The sequence below is a fragment of the Engraulis encrasicolus genome, unplaced genomic scaffold, assembly GCF_034702125.1.
Source record: "Engraulis encrasicolus isolate BLACKSEA-1 unplaced genomic scaffold, IST_EnEncr_1.0 scaffold_50_np1212, whole genome shotgun sequence".
Taxonomy (NCBI): Eukaryota; Metazoa; Chordata; class Actinopteri; order Clupeiformes; family Engraulidae; genus Engraulis; species Engraulis encrasicolus.
Window position 1 is genome coordinate 157,528 of NW_026945819.1, and position 19,973 is coordinate 177,500.

A 19,973-nucleotide genomic window follows, 5' to 3' on the forward strand; every position below is an offset into this window, starting at 1 on the left:
AGGAGCGCATCCAAAACATTAAGCATGTTGAACACCTCTCTTCTCCGCCGAATAAATTTGAAGCATATCCGTTGTAGGTAGTTCTAGGCTAATTGCATCCGTGATGGCTTTCCACCTTGCTCCACTCTTGTGGTAGGAGTAGAGTAGTTTGCTTAGCATTTTCTCCGAGAGATGTTTTCGTTTCAAATATTGAAACAAGATTGTAGTCCGGCTGCTACAGGTTATGTTACGACAACAATGTCATTCACAATTTACAAAGTGGTATTGTTTGGTATTCATCATTGGCAAAAGGATAGGAGGTAGTGTCACCTTTTTTGAACGGGAGCTCGTATTCTTCACCCGTTTCACTATATTTCTGTCTAACTATTTCACTCACCACGTTTGTTTGTGCATGTAATGGGGGAGGAGACACAGAGAATGTACTAGGTAGGCCTAAGTCTCCGGAGGTCTTGTCGAACGTAATGCAATGCGTGTGCTGTGCACTTGGATACATAAACTGCATAGGGACAGAGGATTTAAAAAAATAATAATAATGTAACGCAATTTCTCAAAAAACAAATCNATTTGACGTTCACACTAAGTTTTAAAATCACATCGATTTTTTGCCCAGGCCTACTGGAAATACCGCATTGAATTACGTTCGCCAAGACCTTTGGAGACGTAGGCCTACCTATTGCATTCTCTGTGTCTCCTCCCTCATTACATGCCCAGGCCTACTGGAAACACCACATGACCTTTTATACAACATAGGCCTATTGGTTATGGTGGGTTATGATCTCAGTTTATTTCGCTTATCGAAGATTTGGTCAGGCATGAAATGTGCTTAAAAACAGTATGTCACTGAATGTCTTTATTATGTTCAGACAATTAGACATTGCATCAACTGAAACAAAACAAAACACAGTATAATCGTTTTTCATGTCACAAAAGCACCCAGATAAGCCTCATGACTCATTAAAGAACTGTGCAATGAAATCTAGTTCCACACAACACCCAGGATAAGGCTATTATTATCTACATTATCGTCACCAGCTGCCAGCCTAAATATCACAATTTGCTAAGCTGATTTTCATTTTATTGTATAGCTGTTTGGTGTGACGTGGAACTAGACTTCGTTGCACAGTTCTTTAATAAGTCATGAGGCTTACCTTCTGGGTGTGTTTGTAGTGTATTCACAACACAAGGCGAAGTGACCAAGCTCTGTTTTGCCACATGGAAGGGATAGAAATGTCAACAGTGACGTCACGCATGGATTCCCTTTACACAGACTCCCGTCCTCCACTTGTGCTTGTGGCCTCGCCCCGCCTCCTGGTCCCGCCTCCGTGGAGAAAACAATTAAGTTTCCCCGCTGTCTCCCTAGCCACAACATCTTTTTGGGGACTGTTCTTCATTCACCATCCCGGTTGCAAATGTGAAAATTACATTATAACTATGCTTGTGCAAGATATTTAATTCATTTTCTGTCGTCAGTGACATCATAAGGCCACAAGTAGGCAAATGAATAAGGGTGGACGGGAGTCCACCTATTAGAATCCATCCATTATCTGTTGCAAATACACAGTACGACACTATGCTGCCCCCAGTGGCCACTGTGGGGAATAACAGCAAAACCATCTTCAGATTTCCACACAAATTTGGCATACTGTCTAACCAAAACCCTCAACAATAACAATGAAGTGACAACAACATATATTTTTAAAAAGTATTCAATATAATGAAGAATTATTCTTTACACCATGCCCTCAGCAGCAAAGCAGTTCATGGTAGAATAATGCTCCAAACTTCTGATTGTGATGCACCAATACTTTGTCAAGGAGACTATGGCACGAGCCTCCATAGGGTCTTAGATCTAAAAATTAACGAATGAGAGCATAGGAATGGTGTCTTCATTGACTCCCATTCACTGTTGGATGTAAGGCCCCATTGAAGAGTGTGACTTGGGCTGCCCAGCATCCCAATAAATAATGGGCATGCAGTTATGGGGTTTGCCAGTTTAATTCTGTACACTGCCAACGCTCTCCATGGCTGAGGTACCCTGCATAGCACTGACCGTAGAGGTTGAAGAAAACACTAGAGTGGACAAGCCCCCACTCATTGGCCGTTACCCAATGTATTGTGTGTGTCGTTCGTAGTGTGACAGCCTTCGTAATCATGCCCAGTGATTGGATAGTCTTTGGTGAATTCTACGGAGTATCCAATCACTGGGCGTGTGACTACTGTACTTGGGCTGTCACATTTCCAAGGCTCATACACTTGATATTAGGAAACGGTCATTGTGTCAATCCTGGTGCCCATTTTGTAGAGGTAGATCTGTACTTGCCTGTCAATGTACATGTAGTTGCATGGATCAGGGGGTCTCCTCTGGCAAAAATGACACAATTCCATGAACATATTCATCTACAAACTATACAAGGACAATGACTGAAATGTGTGTCTAAATATCTCCTAACCGATATGAACTGAATTTATTTTCTTAATTTATATGATTTAAATAGATATGTAGCCTTAAATTCCAAATATTTCCTTGGGTGATGCAGTCACTTAATATTTACACAATATTCAATAATCAGTTCTTGACAAGATATGCTGGTTAATTGACTTACAAGGACCAAAAACAAATCTACCTACATAATACAGTGGTAGGACCACATGTGCTGTGGTGCTGTCAGGCAATGACATGACCACAGTATTTTTTTCTACCTCCAACCTCCAATACTGCACCCCCTAGGGGACCTGTTAGGCACTCTACATGTGAAGCAGGAATCCCATTACACCACCAAATCTGACTCTTTCATTTGTCTTTTGTCCCCCTTTGTTGATGTCCTCTTCTCCTGTGTGTCCTTGTCAATGTCTTCCCCCATCAAGTCACCAAGGTCTTTTTGTCCTTTCAAGGGTTTGGCTAGCCCAGTCATTCTAAAACCAGAACTTCGTGAAGAAGGACTTTCTGACCTAGAAGACTCATAACCAGAAGACTGAGAGGACACTTTAGACCTGTATGATACTGAGCTGATGACGGATGCTGCATCTGATCCTGACGCCTTGCTGGACACAGAGCTGACGTCATCTTTGCTGGACGCTCCGCTCACTACTCATCAAAATACAGACAAACATACATCATGATGACACACCTGAAGACAAACAACACAACACAACATATCACAGCACAAACCAACGCAACACAATGCACAAGGCACGCAACACAATGCACAAACCAACGCAACACAATGCACAAACCAACGCAACACAATGCACAAACCAACGCAACACAATGAACAAGGCACGCAACACGTGACTTACTTCTTGGAGGAATTATGTCTTTGCTTTGGGATTTCCTGACCGGCTGACCTGGCTGCTTGTATTGTCCTGGCTGTGATCTGAAGGAGCCGAATGCCTTGCTGGACCAGCGGTCATCATCGTGGCTGTATGCTCCACTCACTACATACCAACACACAGATCATGATGAAATGCTCAAAGACAACAAAAACAACACGACACCACAAAACTTTGTTCCATGACCAGATAACTAAATCTGAGATGTCACTTACTGCTTGGAGGAATGAAGTCGTTGCTTTGTGCTTTTCTGACTGGCCGTAGCTGCTGATCTTCTGGTCCTGGATGTGATCTGGAGGAGCTGGACCGAGTGCTGGACACAGACCAGCGGTCATCGTCCTGGCTGGATGCTCCACTCACTACATACAAACACACACACACGCACACGCACACGCACACGCACACAGACACAGACCAAGATGAAACACCAAGAGACAAATAACAACAATGCACAAACCAACGTAATACAACACAATGCAGAAGGCATGCAACACATGACTTACTTCTTGGAGGAATAATGTCTTTGCTTTGGGATTTCCTGACCGGCTGACCTGGCTGCTTGTATTGTCCTGGCTGTGATCTGAAGGAGCCGAATGCCTTGCTGGACCAGCGGTCATCATCGTGGCTGGATGCTCCAATCACTACACATCAACACACAGATCATGACGAAATGCTCAAAGACAACAAAAACAACACGACACCACAGAACATGTAGTGCAATTTGAGTAAAATATTAACTAAGTCTGAGATGTCACTTACTTCTTGGAGGAATAAAGTCCTTGCTTTGTGCTTTCCTGACCGGCCGTGGCTGCTGTTCACCTGGTCCTGGATGTGATCTGTAGGAGCTGGATGCCGTGCTGGACAGAGACCAGCGGTCATAGTCCTGGCTGGATGCTCCACTCACTACAGTATCAACACACACACGCACGGATGCACGCACGCACACACACACACACACACACACACACACACACACACACACACACACACACACACACACACACACACACACACACACACACACACACACACACACACACACACACACACACACACACACACACACACACACACCAAAATGAAACACCAAAAGATAAATAACAACAATGCACAAACCAAACCAACACAACACAATGCAGAAGGCATGCAACACTTGACTTACTTCTTGGAGGAATAATGTCTTTGCTTTGGGATTTCCTGACCGGCTGACCTGGCTGCTTGTATTGTCCTGGCTGTGATCTGAAGGACCCAAATGCCTTGCTGGACCAGCGGTCATCATCGTGGCTGGATGCTCCAATCACTACATACCAACACACAGATCATGATGAAATGCTCAAAGACAACAAAAACAACACGACACTAAAGAACATATAGCCTAGAGCAGTGGTTCCTAACCTTTTTCTTAAGGGACCCATGTTTTTACTATTGTAAGCTTTGGTGACCCAACCACGCCAGCGCCCGCACGAGACGGAGTCACAAGATGCCCTCTGTTTCCCGGGAAAACTAATTTGAGTTATTTTATTCCTCAATTCGTCTTTGGTCAAATATAGAATACATGTTTAATGTAGCACTTACAATTTGCTGCTTCTATGCATGTATTACCGGTAGTTAAATGCTTCATTTAGGCTAATCATCATGGGCTATATATATTTCAAATGAAACCCCTTAAAATCAAGAGGGCTCCGCGACCCCCTGTGGATCTTTGGCGACCCATAAGGTGGGTCCCGACCCATAGGTTGGGAACCACTGGCCTAGGGCGCCAAATGTATGTAGCTAGTGCTTTATAGTTCCATGACCAGATAAATGAAAAAGTAAATTTGAGATGTCACTTACTTCTTGGAGGAATAAAGTCATAGCTTTGTGCTTTCCTGACCGGTCGTGGCTGCTGTTCTCCTGGTCCTGGATGTGATCTGTAAGAGCTGGATGCAGTGCTGGACAGAGACCAGCGGTCATCGTCCTGGCTGGATGTTCCACTCACTACACATCAACACACGAACACACGAACGCACGCGCACACACACACACACACACACACACGCGCGCGCGCACGCGCACACACGCACACAGACAGACACAGACCAAGATGAAACACCAAGAGACAAATAACAACAATGCACAAACCAACGCAACACAATGCAGAAGGCATGCAACACTTGACTTACTTCTTGGAGGAATAATGTCTTTGCTTTGGGATTTCCTGACCGGCTGACCTGGCTGTTTGTATTGTCCTGGCTGTGATCTGAAGGACCCAAATGCCTTGCTGGACCAGCGGTCATCATCGTGGCTGGATGCTCCAATCACTACACATCAACACACAGATCATGATGAAATGCTCAAAGACAAAAAAACAACACGACACCAAAGAACATGTAGTGCACTTAGAGTATGTAGTCAGTGCTTTATAGTATCATGACCAGATAAATGAATAACTAAATCTGAGATGTCACTTACTTCTTGAAGGAATCACATCATAGCTTTGTGCTTTTCTGACGGGCCGTGGTCTGTAGGATCTGGGCAGAGTGCTAGAGACTGACCAATGGTGATTGTCTTGTCTAGTTTCTCCGCTCACTAAAGCATATACGCACGCACACACACACACACACACACACACACACACACACACACACACACACACACACACACACACACACACACACACACACACACACACACACCACACACACTACACACACACACACACACACACACACACACACACACACACACACCATGATGATGCACTTAAAGACAAAAAACACAACACAAAGCACACAATGTTTCACTGATTGCCTTACATACCGTAGCTGTGTGCTTTCCATAAAGGTGGTGGTTGTTGTTGTTTGTCTGGTCGTGTTATCAGTTAGACAAAATAAAAACAACAGGTGTATCAATTCTATAATTATTCTCCCGTGCATGTGCGCAAGGGCGCAGAAGTGAAAAAAGCACACAGCTGTACTTTTTACTTCTTCTAGTAACTGACGTAAAGAGTTATTTTAAATATACAGATTCACATCCTCAGACTGTGCTTGTGACTTCGCTGACGCTCCAAATCCATGGAGAAAACTGAAGATCAGGACTGTGACCCCAGTTCTCTGAGGGGGATGAATGACACATCTATCTATGGGTAGCACTGCTCGGAAGGCATTGGCCGAAACCAGTTTTCAATCATGCCGCCACGCCAATGAGCTGCACAACTCCGGGGCTCGCCCAGGAGTATAAACCGCCTTTGCGCATCGAAAATGGTTAGATAACATGATAACTGATCATCCCTTGTACATCCGAGTGCAGTGTAAGTGCATGGCATGCCTGTGACCTTTAGTTCTCTTTTGGTAATCTTCACTCGACTTCTCAGTATGGGTATACACAGTCATTCCCGATTGCAATGCCAGAATCAGGACTGGAAAGGGAGCCACTCGCCAGAGACTTCTCCATATTCTTCAAGACCGCCAGTGAAACCCTAGACAAGAGGGCGTTGGTAGCCTGATAAACCTAAATGAGGCCAGACCCACTTGCCAGCCAAACATTTTTGGCGTCCAGCGGGTGGCGCTGGTTTACTAGGCTAGGAGGATGGGGCAGAGCACTCGTCCCTTTAGTCAGGTTCATTATGTTTGGATTTTAACTTTCGCTGGATTTCTTTGGAAAACTGTGTATTTTTGGAAAGTATATTGTACAAGCAATCAGAAAAAAACAATGTTTTGATGTGCATGGCAGCCATCTTGGATTTTTCAAAATGGTGTCCAAAAAAACTACATTTGATCATTTCTCAGCTTCTGAATAAGCTATTGATTTTAATATTGTAAATGCCCGTACAAGCTGCACCGTTAAAAAACCTGCCAGAAATTTACAGGACAGTTGCCAGCTAATTGTTGTAAAATTACAACATTGTTACCTGAAGGGAACATCTGACCTCTTTACTAAATAACAAGGGCTTTGTCATCAAGTATTTTGTCTTGTTTGGAAAAGAGGGTAAAATATTTATTTTCCTCAATGGACTACAAACCAATTAATATATAATCTTCAAAATTATCGTCTAGATTTTGTCTTTCTCTGCATATTAGAATACATTTTATCATTAACATTATAGACTGTTAATGTCTTTATTATTGGGCAAACCAACAACATCAACAAGGGACTAAGCTTATTGTCCTCACTGTAAGTAGGTTATCTTGGAAAATCACAATCTTGAACCCACAATTCGGGCCTTACCGAACCATCGGTCTGCCCCACTCTGGCTAGGCTTAATGAGTGTGCATTCTGGGCATGTACTTTGTAAAAGTCAAACTCAACAATTAGGCGAGTACATCTATGCAAAAAAAAGACCTAACCCCAAAAAAATTGATACAAAAGGTTTTTCAACTGATTTTGTTACCTCTAAGTGTCCTTAATAACATACTAAAAATCTAGGAAAATCTGACTTCAGGAAAGGTGTCATTTTCAAGATCAAAGTTTTTTAAAATAAAGGTTACTACATGATAATTACATTGGCATGAACTAACATATTTTCAGGATCTGTTTGTTTGGAGTGCTGTTTGGGTGGATAAAGACACTACTGCTATGATAATATCCATGTGCTGTTTGTCAGGGCACATCATCAGTGATGAATCATGGTGTCACTAGGTATTTTGGGTCTTTCAGCAGCTGAACTGAATAGACAGGAGCCACTACATGTGTAAGTAGAGGGCAAGGTGAAACGGTTGGTACTGGAGACAGACAATGTCCTGAAAGGACATAGGGCTTTAGCATAGGGATGTAAATAAAATCGAAATGTATCGATGTATCGGAAGTATCGGCCGGCAATTTAATCGAATCGCATCGTATCGTGGGGCATTCTTAAGAATCGAAAAGAATCGAATTGCTGGCCCCTGTGCAATGCCCTAGCTCCATTACACAATAGTAGTGGAAAAGTAAATGAAAAAAATCGAATCGAACCGAATCGCATCGTATCGTGGGGAATTCTTAAGTATCGGAAAAAAATCGAATCCCTGATTTAAGAAATCGATACCGTATCGTATCGTCATGAAGGCTGTGATTTACACCCCTACTTTAGCATAGCTTTCGGGTAAGCCAGAGTAGGGCCTGTTGTAACTTCATAGGCAAGGGTCAGGGCCTTGTATTCAATTAGGGCATGAAAAAGAGGACATGACTGGGAAACTGAGGCTATGTGGTCAGAGAATGATAGATGGTCATCATCAATGACACCTAGATTTCTTGTGGCCTTATTTGAGGCAACAGTAGCAGAATCCATATTGAGCTCGAAATCATGGCAACCTAAATCTTTGGCTGGGATCACCAGCAGTGCATTTGGGTGAGGCTCAACTGAAGGTTGCATTCCTTCATACTTGTGGATAGTTCAGAGAGGCAAGCGGAAATGTGTGTGACCGTGGAGTCATCTGGCACAAAGTAACTGTGCTTCATTGGTGTAACAGTAGTATGAGAAGCTGTGAGAACAGATAACATGACCCAGTGATGTGGTGTACATGGCAAATAGGAGTCCCAGCACCAGCCCTTAGGACACCTCTGTGGAGAGGTTATGATTTGAGGACAGCTGACCTTGCCCTTGATACATGCTAAGAATGATACCACCACACTCAAAGAATGTCTGGAAAAACTTAAGACACATAAAACTCAATTATTTATGTAAGAGAGATGTTAAATAATCATCTTTTGAAAAAAAAAATGCCAGCTGGTGTGTCTGCACAAAGATTTTCAGATTTACTACAAAACAAAAAGATATGTCCATNATCTCTTCTGAAGATATCTTCTGGCTTGCTAGAAACAAACTAAAAGAGTAATTTTGAGTTTGACTTTTTCAGATTTTGAGGTTTTGCATTTTGAAATTTAATGCATATTTAATTACATAGCCTATAGTCCAATTACCATATTAAAACATAACATTTCAGAAAACTTGCAATACATTTTTTTCTCACAAATATGTGAGTAATCACCGGATTAAGTTTCATGGTGATACCGGCAAGCTAAATATTTTGGCCTATTCACCTGGAGTGTCTCTTGAGCCATATAATAAGCCTATGGCAGCCATGTTGAAAAAACTCATTTCCCAAAGTCAGATTTTACTAGATTTTTAGTATGTCATTTAGCAGGTCCAATAGTAATAGAATCCATAGAAAAACCTTTTGTATCAATTTTTTTGGGGTTAAACCCTAAATGTACTCGCCTAAATAGCCAGTGCTACAACAGTAGTCAAGTGGGTTATGCACAATGACAAATTAGCCAACCACTACGAAGACTAGACATGTTGAAGGTTAATTTACATCAGTGAGAGCTGGCTAGCCAGCTGAGAGGAACTAGCCTGGAGCTACAACAGAAGTTGGCTAGGAAGGACACAAGGACTTTTTTGCCAGACGTCGCAAAAAGCGGTCGTAAGAAGGCAAATTTGGAGACAAATTTTATTCTGGAGGAATGCTTACACAGAGTTGTCGAGTGGGGGCTATAATAGGAAGAGATTAGAAGGAATTAGCCAGGCGCTACACAGAGTAGTCGAGCTAGGAAGCTAATTTATTTTAGGTGATTGAAATAGTTATGTCTTGCTAGTGGCCAAGGGCTAGTCAAGCAAAACTAAGTGTGTTGATGACCGGAAACACACAAACTTACCTGAAAGGGCAACAAAAGCACCAGTGTTAGAAAGGCGGTATTATACTCCTGGGCGAGTCACACAGCTCATTTACCTGACGGCAAAAAAATCTGGCTTCGGCAAATACCACCCGTGGGACTTAAACGAGCATGGTTGTCATAGACCAGCTCCTCACACAGCCCCCTGATTTTCTACAATATTATTGCTACCTCAGTCTAATGGACTGGTCCATATCAATTGAGGGCCAGTCTGTAAGAAAACAAATACTCAAACAACAAAAAACAACAGCAGCAGCCTCTGACAGCTTCTGGCTGACCGGGAAATTCCATACTATCAGTTCAACCTTATCGGATCTCTTGAGAGACACAGACGTGTCTTTTACGTATGTCATTACATGAAAAGGAAGATGTGAATTACGTACGCCTTCTATAACAATGTCCTTTATTTGCTGCCACCATCTCTTCTATCTTCTCCATCAGATGTGTGACCTGCATGTGGTTATCTCTCCTCTTATTGTTGAAGACATGATATCTGTTCCCACATTTCTCTATCAGCCACTGCAGACTCTCTCCTTCACTCTCAATGTGCTGCTCAATGGGTGTGTCTCCCAGCCGGTCTCCACAGGTGAACAGCACTATAGTGTGATTCCACACTCTCTCACCCAGAAGCTCCAGGTGTTCCTGCACTGCTCTGCTATGTTTATGTTTGAATGATGTATTCAAACTGATGGGCAGTATTAGAGTATGGGGTCCAGGAGGACACAGAGACACACTGAGCTCAATCCCCTCTTTGGTCAGGTTTGGTGTGTCTTCTGTAGTCCTAGTATTCCATCCTGGAGCCTCCACCACAGTGACATGTCTCCCTGATACTTCTCCCTGTCTCTTCACACACTGAGCCGTAATTCCTACAGTATCAAACTCCTCTCTGCCCAGGATGGTGTTGCCTGATGAACTCTTCCCAGCCTTTCCATTTCCCAGTAACACAATCATCAACTCTGACAGATGAAGAGACTCACCTGAAAGGAAGAAACACAAATAAGGATACAGTATTATCAATGTAACTGTCAGACAAAAAAAACACACAACATATTGTTACACAGTCAGGTCCACCATCAACAAATAATATCTGGAAATGTTGTAACAATTCATTATTTCCAGAAAATTTGGCAGCATCTGCACTGTATGATATGAAGGTCCTGCTTTTGACAGTTATTTCTATACTGTAGTACAAAAGCAATTGAAGGTTATAAATGTGCATAAAGACTTTCATTTTAAAAGAATACTCTTACCAATCTGTGATCTGAGTGATTCTCTTTCTGTCTTCACCTTCAGTCGTCTCTCATTTCCTCTCTCTTCATCTCTCCTCCTCTTGTCCTCCGATTCTTCTATTCTCCTTCTCTCCATCTCAAAACACTGTCCTCTGTTTGCTGCCACCATCTCTTCTATCTTCTCCATCAATGTGACATGACTATGGTCATCTCTCTTCTTGTTGTTGAGGACATGATATCTGTTCCCACATTTCTCTACCAGCCACCGCAGACTCTCTCCTTCACTTTCAATGTGCTGCTCAGTAGGTGTGTCTCCCAGCAGGTCTCCCCAGGTGAACAGCACAATAGTGTGACTCCACACTCTCTCACCCAAAAGCCCCAGGTGTTCCTGCACTGATATTTTCACTTTGTCAGTGAATGATCTATCCACACGTACGGCCAGCAGTAGAGCGTGGGGTCCAGGAGGACACAGACACACACTGAGCTCAATCTCCTCTTTGGTCATGTTGGAGGTTTGGTCCATAGTATCATCCCACCACCAGCCTGGAGCCTCGACCACAGTGATGTGTCTCCCTGCTACTTCTCCCTGTCTCTTTAAACACTGAGCTGTTTTCTCTACAGCATCAAACTCTTGTCGCCCCAGGATGGTGTTCCCTGATGCACTCTTCCCAGACTCTCTGTATCCCAGCAGCACAATCCTCAACTCTGACAGACGATGCACAGTAAAAAATATTCCTGTGATGTCACAGTAAACTACTGTGAAATGAATGCAATTAGTAGCCAGTAATTCCCTGTGGCCATCCTCACAGTTTACTGTGATCTTCTCACAGTAGTTTACTGTGGCCACACCACAGTAAGTTACTGTCACCCTACCCACACTACCATGATCCCGCCCCTCCATTCATCACCACAAAAGAGGTAGCTACCATGTTATTGTGGCACCTCCCATTCCCCACCATGACTGAGACAACTGTGGCAGGGAACCAGTCCATCACACTGTTCTCTTATATTGATAGACATAAACTATCCATACCATCCAACTATCCATAACCACAGAGAAATTCAAGTTTCTGCAGTATGTGCAATATTATTACCACTTAATAATTGCTATCTCCTGGAAGAGAGTACATTAACCAGTGTGCATAGAATACTCTAGTTGAGCATAATTAGACAATCCTGAAATTTCTTAATCAAGTAAGCAACACACCAAAAAGGGTACCTGCTACCACAATACTCACTACCAACTAAATAGCAAGCCAGCCAACAAACCAGTCCACCAGCCAACCAAAAGAGTCAGTTGTCAGCTAGCCAGCCAAAGAGCCGGCTAACCAACTAACACTCAGTTAGTCAGCCAACTAACCAACAAACAAGTCAGTTGTATGGCTAGCCAGCTAACAAACCAGCCATACAGTCAACCAAAAGAGTCAGTTATCCAGCAAACTAGCTGGCCAACAAACAGTCAGTTGGTCGGTCAGTTAGCACACTAACCAACAAGCCGGACAGAGAGCCAGCGAACCAGTCATTTAGGCAAGCAACTCAAGCATTGTGACAGTCTGAGTTTATATAGAGGTGAAAGTTAACCATGTGACCAGAGTAATCAGGCATGTGACAGCTGCAGGAAGTAATTCAATGAACTTGTAACAGTCATATATACTCAAGTGAGGGCAGGTACTAATTGACAGATTGATTGGGCACTACCATTGTTCCTGGTTGATGGTAGGCAATGTCAATCATGTCAAGCATTTGACTTTCAATTGTGCAATGGCACTTCACAAGATAGCCTATTTTTTTTTACTAGGTGGCAATATTCTGATTTAAAATTGGATGCTGGAGTTTTGGCGTGCACATCCAAGACAAAGGCATTAGCAGGTGCCAACTTAAAAAAGTGTTTGTGTAGCACATTGGTTGCAACTTCATTTATTGGAAGCAGAACCAGCAACATTTCCAATCATAGACCTTCTTCTAATTAGGCCTGACAATAAGTAATTACACTCCATCATGGCCAGGAGCAACCTAAAGTGACATACAGATATGCAACATTGGTTACTGTCCCTAGGGTAATGCGGGGTTAGGAGGGATTAGAACCTGCAACTCTCTGATCTTAAGTCCACCTCCCTAACCATTAGGCCAAGGCAGCCACATAATGCACCCAATCATGGCCTAGACAAAGAAAACACCTGTTATAACCGCACAGTAGTTAACTGTGATATGACGAATTCACAGTATGTTACTGTGAAATGAATGCAATTAGTAGCCAGTAACTCCCTGTGAGTTCACAGTAAGATATTGTTACACACTTGAAGTGGGCGAAAGTTCAATGGGAAGGCATGTCAGTTGGGTTGAAGGCTGACGCCTTTACAGTAGTTAACTGTGATATGACGAATTCACAGTATGTTACTGTGAAATGAATGCAATTAGTAGCCAGTAACTCCCTGTGAGTTCACAGTAAGATATTGTTACACACTTGAAGTGGGCGAAAGTTCAATGGGAAGGCATGTCAGTTGGGTTGAGGGCTGACGCCTTTACTCAAAGTGATACACAAATATACAACAATGGTTGCTGTCCCTAGGGCAATGTAGGGTTCGGAGGGATTTGAACCTGCAACCCTCTGAATTTAAGTCCACCTCCCTAACCATTAGGCCAAGACTGCCATATAGCGCAAATTGCGCAATGTAGCATCTTGTTTGCTACATGTCTTCCCATGCTTGGTCATCTTTTTTCTCACTTCCTCATGTCAATATGTGCAACCTGAGGGGGAGGGGCTTAGGACATACGTGCTTCAGATCGTGTCCCATCATGCAATGCACTTATGGAGAGCCATTTATCTAGAAGGAATATATTAAGTGTGCTTCAAAATATTACTCCTTGTTATATTCTGTGTTTATTGTAGGGGTTGTACTATTTAAAGTGGTACACAAGAAAAATGACCATATTCCCACCATCATGAAGATGGTCATGTATATCTCCCAATATATATAAGCTCATTCTTCTGTTACTTGACAGAGAGTGGGAATAAAGTAGTCAACTGATGATGGGTGTATACATGTATACCACAAGACATTAAGAATGAAATAATTTGCTGAAAATGTCAATGAAAGGTGTGATTGTAATGAAGAGCCCAACCTGTCTTTGACTGAAGTTGTGCCCCAATGCACTAATAATTTAATAGATGCTCCGCCCACACAGTAGTTTACTGTGATGTTTCCTAGTTTATCACTTTGTCATGCTGGTTATCCTTGAAGAGCACAGTAAAATACTGTGATGTGCAAGTTAGGTGAGAAATGGCAAGTGATACAATGATTTCAGACTAATTTGCTGTGTGCCGTGTGACCATCACAGTAGCATAGTGTACCAGAACATCAGAGTAATTAACTGTGAGATTTCACAGTAAATTACTCTGAAATCCTTGTAACTTTTTACTGTGTGAGAATCACCTGAAAGAAATAAACAAAATTGAGGCTGCAGTTCTATTGGACACATTTGTATAAGAAGAAACATTACATACAATTAATTCTGTCACCTCTCCACTTGTTAAGCAAACAAGAATATGATTTTCAGTACATCTTTGAGCCTCACTCCTTATGATCTTACCATTTATTATATTTCTCATCTCAAGCAGAAATGATTATGACCGTAGAAGGATGTAACTGCATGTGAAATCCTGGAATCGAGAAATTAACAAATGTATTTAAAAATTATACCCCAACTCACCCATCTGTGATCGAAAAGATTCTCTCTCTCTCTTCACTGTCATCCTCCTCTCTTTCACTCTCTCTTCATCTCTACTCCTCTTCTCCTCCAACTCTTCTATTCTGCATCTCTCCATCTCATAAAACTGTCCACTGTTTGATGCCACCATCTCTTCTATCTTCTCCATCAGCTGTGTGACCTGCATGTGGTCATCTCTCCTCTCATTGTTGAAGACATGATATCTGTTCCCACATTTCTCAATGAGCCGCTGCAGATGTTCTCCTTCACTCTCAATGTACTGCTCAATGGGTGTGTCTCCAAGACAGTCTCCATGGGTGAATAGCACTATAGTGTGATTCCACACTCTCTCACCCAGAAGCTCCAGGTGTTCCTGCACCGATCTTTTGTGCTTCTCAGTGAATGCTCTTTCCACATCTATGATCAGGAGTAGAGCGTAGGGTCCAAGAGGACACAGAGACACGCTGCGCTTAATCTCATCATTGGTCATTATGGGTGTGTATTCTGTAGATATAGTATTCCATCCTGGAGCCTCCACCGCAGTGACGTGTCTCCCTGACGCTGCTCCTTGTCTTTTCACACACTGTGCAGTAGTCCTTATTGTATCAAACTCCTCTCTGCCCAGGATGGTGTTTCCTGATGAACTCTTCCCGGTATGTCTGTATCCCAGCAGCACAATCCTCAACTCGGTATGATGAGTACTGAAATTACCTAAGGTAAGAGGAATTAAAAAGTTTTAGTCTCCATCAAATGGTATTAGTTTTAATCACAAAGTATAAAACATGCATAGCTTCAGGACATTCAGAGGGTATTAAATACATTCTGTTAGCATTTAAATGATATTGTCAATATCAAAAAGTGTTCGACTATATTAAGCGAAAATAATATTTGTCATTGATATAGGAGGACTCACCAACATCATTCCTAGTTTGAAAGGCTGCATTCATCTTGCGGTTATTGGAGACGTTGACATATCATTTACACTCACCCATCTAAAATAAGATGACAAATTATACATATCTTCTTTGTAAGGGTCAACATTGCATGGCAATATTCTCAGTTATACATTTTCTGCCTTTTCTCTGAAATGTCCCTAGTTTCCTCTACAAAGACTCATTTTGCTTTTCTCTCTCATTATGTATGATGTATTGTCCTGGGTGTGAGATGATATGTACCCTAAAGCACTACTGTACACCCTACTAAATATTGTTCTCAACTGTTTTCAGTTTGTTAAATATTTCCTGCTGAGGGTGATATTCAATTCCATCTGTGAGCTTTTAATTTTAAATCAATTGAAATGTCCATGTCTCTGCTTACGACAGTAGGTTTTATAGGGGCTGGGAAAGTGTACAGTGATGAAATGGAATAATATTACAAATAAGCCTATACATCAAATGCATATGTGTGTAACGGTCCCCGTGGTTATTACCTGGATTTTTTTTTCTTCATGAAAATCTTATTAATTAGCATTCTTATAATTGGAACGTGTAGACACATACTCAAGAATCAGTCATTTCATTGATACTGTATGACGTAAAGCTTACCTTTGTAGATGTAATGGCCTCTGAGTAATTGCTAGAGCATAAGCCATGCCCCAAGAGTCTATGCCAAATATTCTATCCAAAACACCTCCAGTGCAGTTAGATTACTTATCTGTTTTATGTAGACATCCTGCTTCAAATCAATTAATTAATCGGTAACACTTTACTTTACGGATCGCTAATAAGGTGTTAATTTCATAGTAATTTCTCAGTAATTTCAGTCTAATTTTATGGTAATAACTGCTTGTTATTAGTAATAACAGCAAAATAACCATATGGTTTCCAGTGCAATTACACTATAATTTCTCATTAATAACAGCAAAAATATCCATACAGTTTCCAGTGCAATTATGCTGTAGTTTCTAGTTAATAGTAGGCTAATGGAAACAGCTACTGTGTCATCATAGTAGTTAGGTGGTAGGTATGCCAGTAACTAAACGGTATCAGCCGAAGTAGTTTCATACTAATTAGGCTACATCAGGGCCATAATGTGCAATATTTCCTCTTCCTATGTTAATGCATAGAAACGACCACCCAAGCATCCTTGTATTATTTCTGCTTAATTACCTTGTAAACAATTGAGTAGTTATATGGAAATAAGATAGAATCAGGGCCGTAAAATGCATTATCACCTATTCCACTCAATTTTATGGAAATTACATATTTTCATGGTCTTAAAATGTCTTATTTCTTATTTCCACTCAATTACTTAGTTATTATCATTTTTAATACAATATAGACTAGCCTACAATGAAGTGATTCAAGTACACAGACAAACACATTGTGTGCAAAACTTAGTTTATTTTCCAATCAGTTATGAGATTCATGTTCACTGATGTGAGGTTGTCAATCTGCCACCATCCAGAGGAAGTCCTGTGAACACAAACAAACAAACAAACAGAGAAGTCAACTGCAAGACCGGTTTCACCACGTTTATTTTTTATGTTATCAATTCACCATCGCTAAATTTGCTTCTGAAATGCAGTACCATGTTAAATGCACGTTGTAAATCTTCCTCAGGCTGACATCGTTGCTGATTTACAAAGGCAAACTCTAGCTAGCACCTAGCTTCAGTCATTGAAAACATGGTGGGCAGAGCTAGCTAGAACTAGTGGTTTCCATTGTAAATGTACCTCTGTAGGCTATGCCATTTCAGCGCAAAAACGGCTGATAAGACGTGTTTGCAATGTATACGGTTAAAATCCTTCATTGCTCAGAGACAAAATGAAAGCAGGTTAAAGCTAGAACTACATTAAAAGTTCGTTGTCAGGAATCTTATCTTGCCTGGCTCTGCTGCACTGAAGTTGAACTAGCTCGCGGTGGCGGCGAGTCCTGTTGTTGCTAGGCAACGAAAGTTTGGTTACTGCAGAACAGGAGCGTCTCAATCAGTATACTTCTGTACTTCCAGCACACTCGTTCTAGTTGTACGCTGCGCGCTCTGCTTGCAGTATGGCTCAGAGACGCTGACGTTGTTTAATTGAGTACACTGACACACAAGGGTGGAGTTTGAGACGTACAACAGAGTGCTTTCGCACGCAGGCAGCAACCAGGGTAACTTTCAAGGTGAGCTAAGATGGTGTTGATGTTGATTTCATCCACCTTCAATCGTCGAATTACTTTAGCCTTATGCAAACATGTTTTATGAGTTAGTGTTAGGTTTATGTTTGTTCTGGAAATGAAACGGCATACAGAAGTACCTTTACAATGGAAACCACTAGCTAGCTCTGCCCACCATGTTTTCAATGACTGAAGCTAGGTGCTAGCTAGAGTTTGCCTTTGTAAATCAGCAACGATATCAGCCTGAGGAAGATTTACAACGTGCATTTAACATGGTACTGCATTTCAGAAGCAAATATAGCGATGGTGAATTGATAACATAAAAAAATAAACGTGGTGAAACCGGTCTTGCAGTTGACTTCTCTGTTTGTGTTCACAGGACTTCCTCTGGATGGTGGCAGATTGACAACCTCACATCAGTGAACATGAATCTCATAACTGATTGGAAAATAAACAAAGTTTTGCACACAATGTGTTTGTCTGTGTACTTGAATCACTTCATAGTAGGCTAGTCTATATTGTATTAAAAATGATAATAACTAAGTAATTGAGTGGAAATAAGAAATAAGACATTTTAAGACCATGAAAATATGTAATTTCCATAAAATTGAGTGGAATAGGTGATAATGCATTTTACGGCCCTGATTCTATCTTATTTCCATATAACTACTCAATTGTTTACAAGGTAATTAAGCAGAAATAATACAAGGATGCTTGGGTGGTCCTTTCTATGCATGAACATAGGAAGAGGAAATATTGCACATTACGGCCCTGATGTAGCCTAATTAGTATGAAACTACTTCGGCTGATACCGTTTAGTTACTGGTACACCTACCACCTAACTACTATGATGACACAGTAGCTGTTTCCATTAGCCTACTATTAACTAGAAACTACAGCATAATTGCACTGGAAACTGTATGGTTATTTTTGCTGTTATTAATGAGAAATTATAGTGTAATTGCACTGGAAACCATATGGTTATTTTGCTGTTATTACTAATAACAAGCAGTTATTACCATAAAATTAGACTGAAATTACTGAGAAATTACTATGAAATTAACACCTTATTAGCGATCCGTAAAGTAAAGTGTTACCAATTAATCAATAAGGACAATGATGTTGAGACATCCAGATTGATATGCTATGGCCTTATCAAAATGTGTATGAGCTTCAGCATAAACTCATTGGTGCATTTAGAACCATGTAATTCAATCTTTGTCCTGCTGGAAATTCCAAACTCGACACAGCTTTCTACACAGTCTACAGTTTCCATGTGAAAAGTATAGATTAAAGTAAGAACTATCCACTGCTACATGTTCTTGTAGTTCTATGGAATTATTATTTAGCGTCCCTGTTAGCATCCTTCATCCATAGCTTTAAGAAAATAATAATCAAAGCATGGGAACAAAAAACACAATGATTACATGGGTGGCAATCGTGGCATTCTATGTGTTAATACATCTGTTAACATTTGATTTTCTTCATGAAAACACATGTTTTATTGAATGCAATTCATACTAGCCTGGTTCATACAAGACCTCTGTTTGTATGTGTGTGTGTGTGTGTGTGTGTGTGTGTGTGTGTGTGTGTGTGTGTGTGTGTGTGTGTGTGTGTGTGTGTGTGTGTGTGTGTGTGTGTGTGTGTGTGTGTGTGTGTGTGTGTGTGTGTGTGTGTGGCTCTGGACACACACTGAGGTCTGGGAGTATGTAGCAGGATTCCATTTCTCAGGTCAGAAAATAATTTATTGCGTCTCGGGCAGCCTCAAAATATGGAGTCACCGAGTGCAATATACTGCGGTGGCGAGCACAAAAAGAACATCTTCGGAATGCTAATAATAGTCAAAGAAAAGCTTTCCGAGGACCTCAAAGCGGCCATTTTTAAGAGATTGACATTCGAGTCTGTCAATATGTGACCGGAAAGCGGCAAGAGGGAATGCCTGTAACCCACCCAACAATTCAGTTAAAGCCTTTGTAGA

General features: G+C 41.5%; 1 protein-coding gene across 1 annotated transcript in view; it reads right to left on the minus strand.

The window, feature by feature from the left end:
* Nucleotides 1-2,259: 2,259 nt before the first annotated feature.
* Nucleotides 2,260-19,973, minus strand: part of LOC134444313 (GTPase IMAP family member 8-like) — a 19,935-nt gene continuing 2,221 nt past the window's right edge. Inside the window, exons 4-14 of the mRNA XM_063193652.1 lie at nt 14,897-15,586; nt 11,211-11,914; nt 10,344-10,937; nt 5,493-5,630; nt 5,164-5,307; nt 4,493-4,630; nt 3,834-3,971; nt 3,546-3,689; nt 3,298-3,435; nt 3,003-3,085; nt 2,260-2,361 (exon numbers count right to left, since the gene is read on the minus strand). Of these exons, the coding sequence (XP_063049722.1) occupies nt 2,260-2,361; nt 3,003-3,085; nt 3,298-3,435; nt 3,546-3,689; nt 3,834-3,971; nt 4,493-4,630; nt 5,164-5,307; nt 5,493-5,630; nt 10,344-10,937; nt 11,211-11,914; nt 14,897-15,586 (3,013 nt within the window). The remainder of the gene's footprint in view (nt 2,362-3,002; nt 3,086-3,297; nt 3,436-3,545; nt 3,690-3,833; nt 3,972-4,492; nt 4,631-5,163; nt 5,308-5,492; nt 5,631-10,343; nt 10,938-11,210; nt 11,915-14,896; nt 15,587-19,973) is intronic.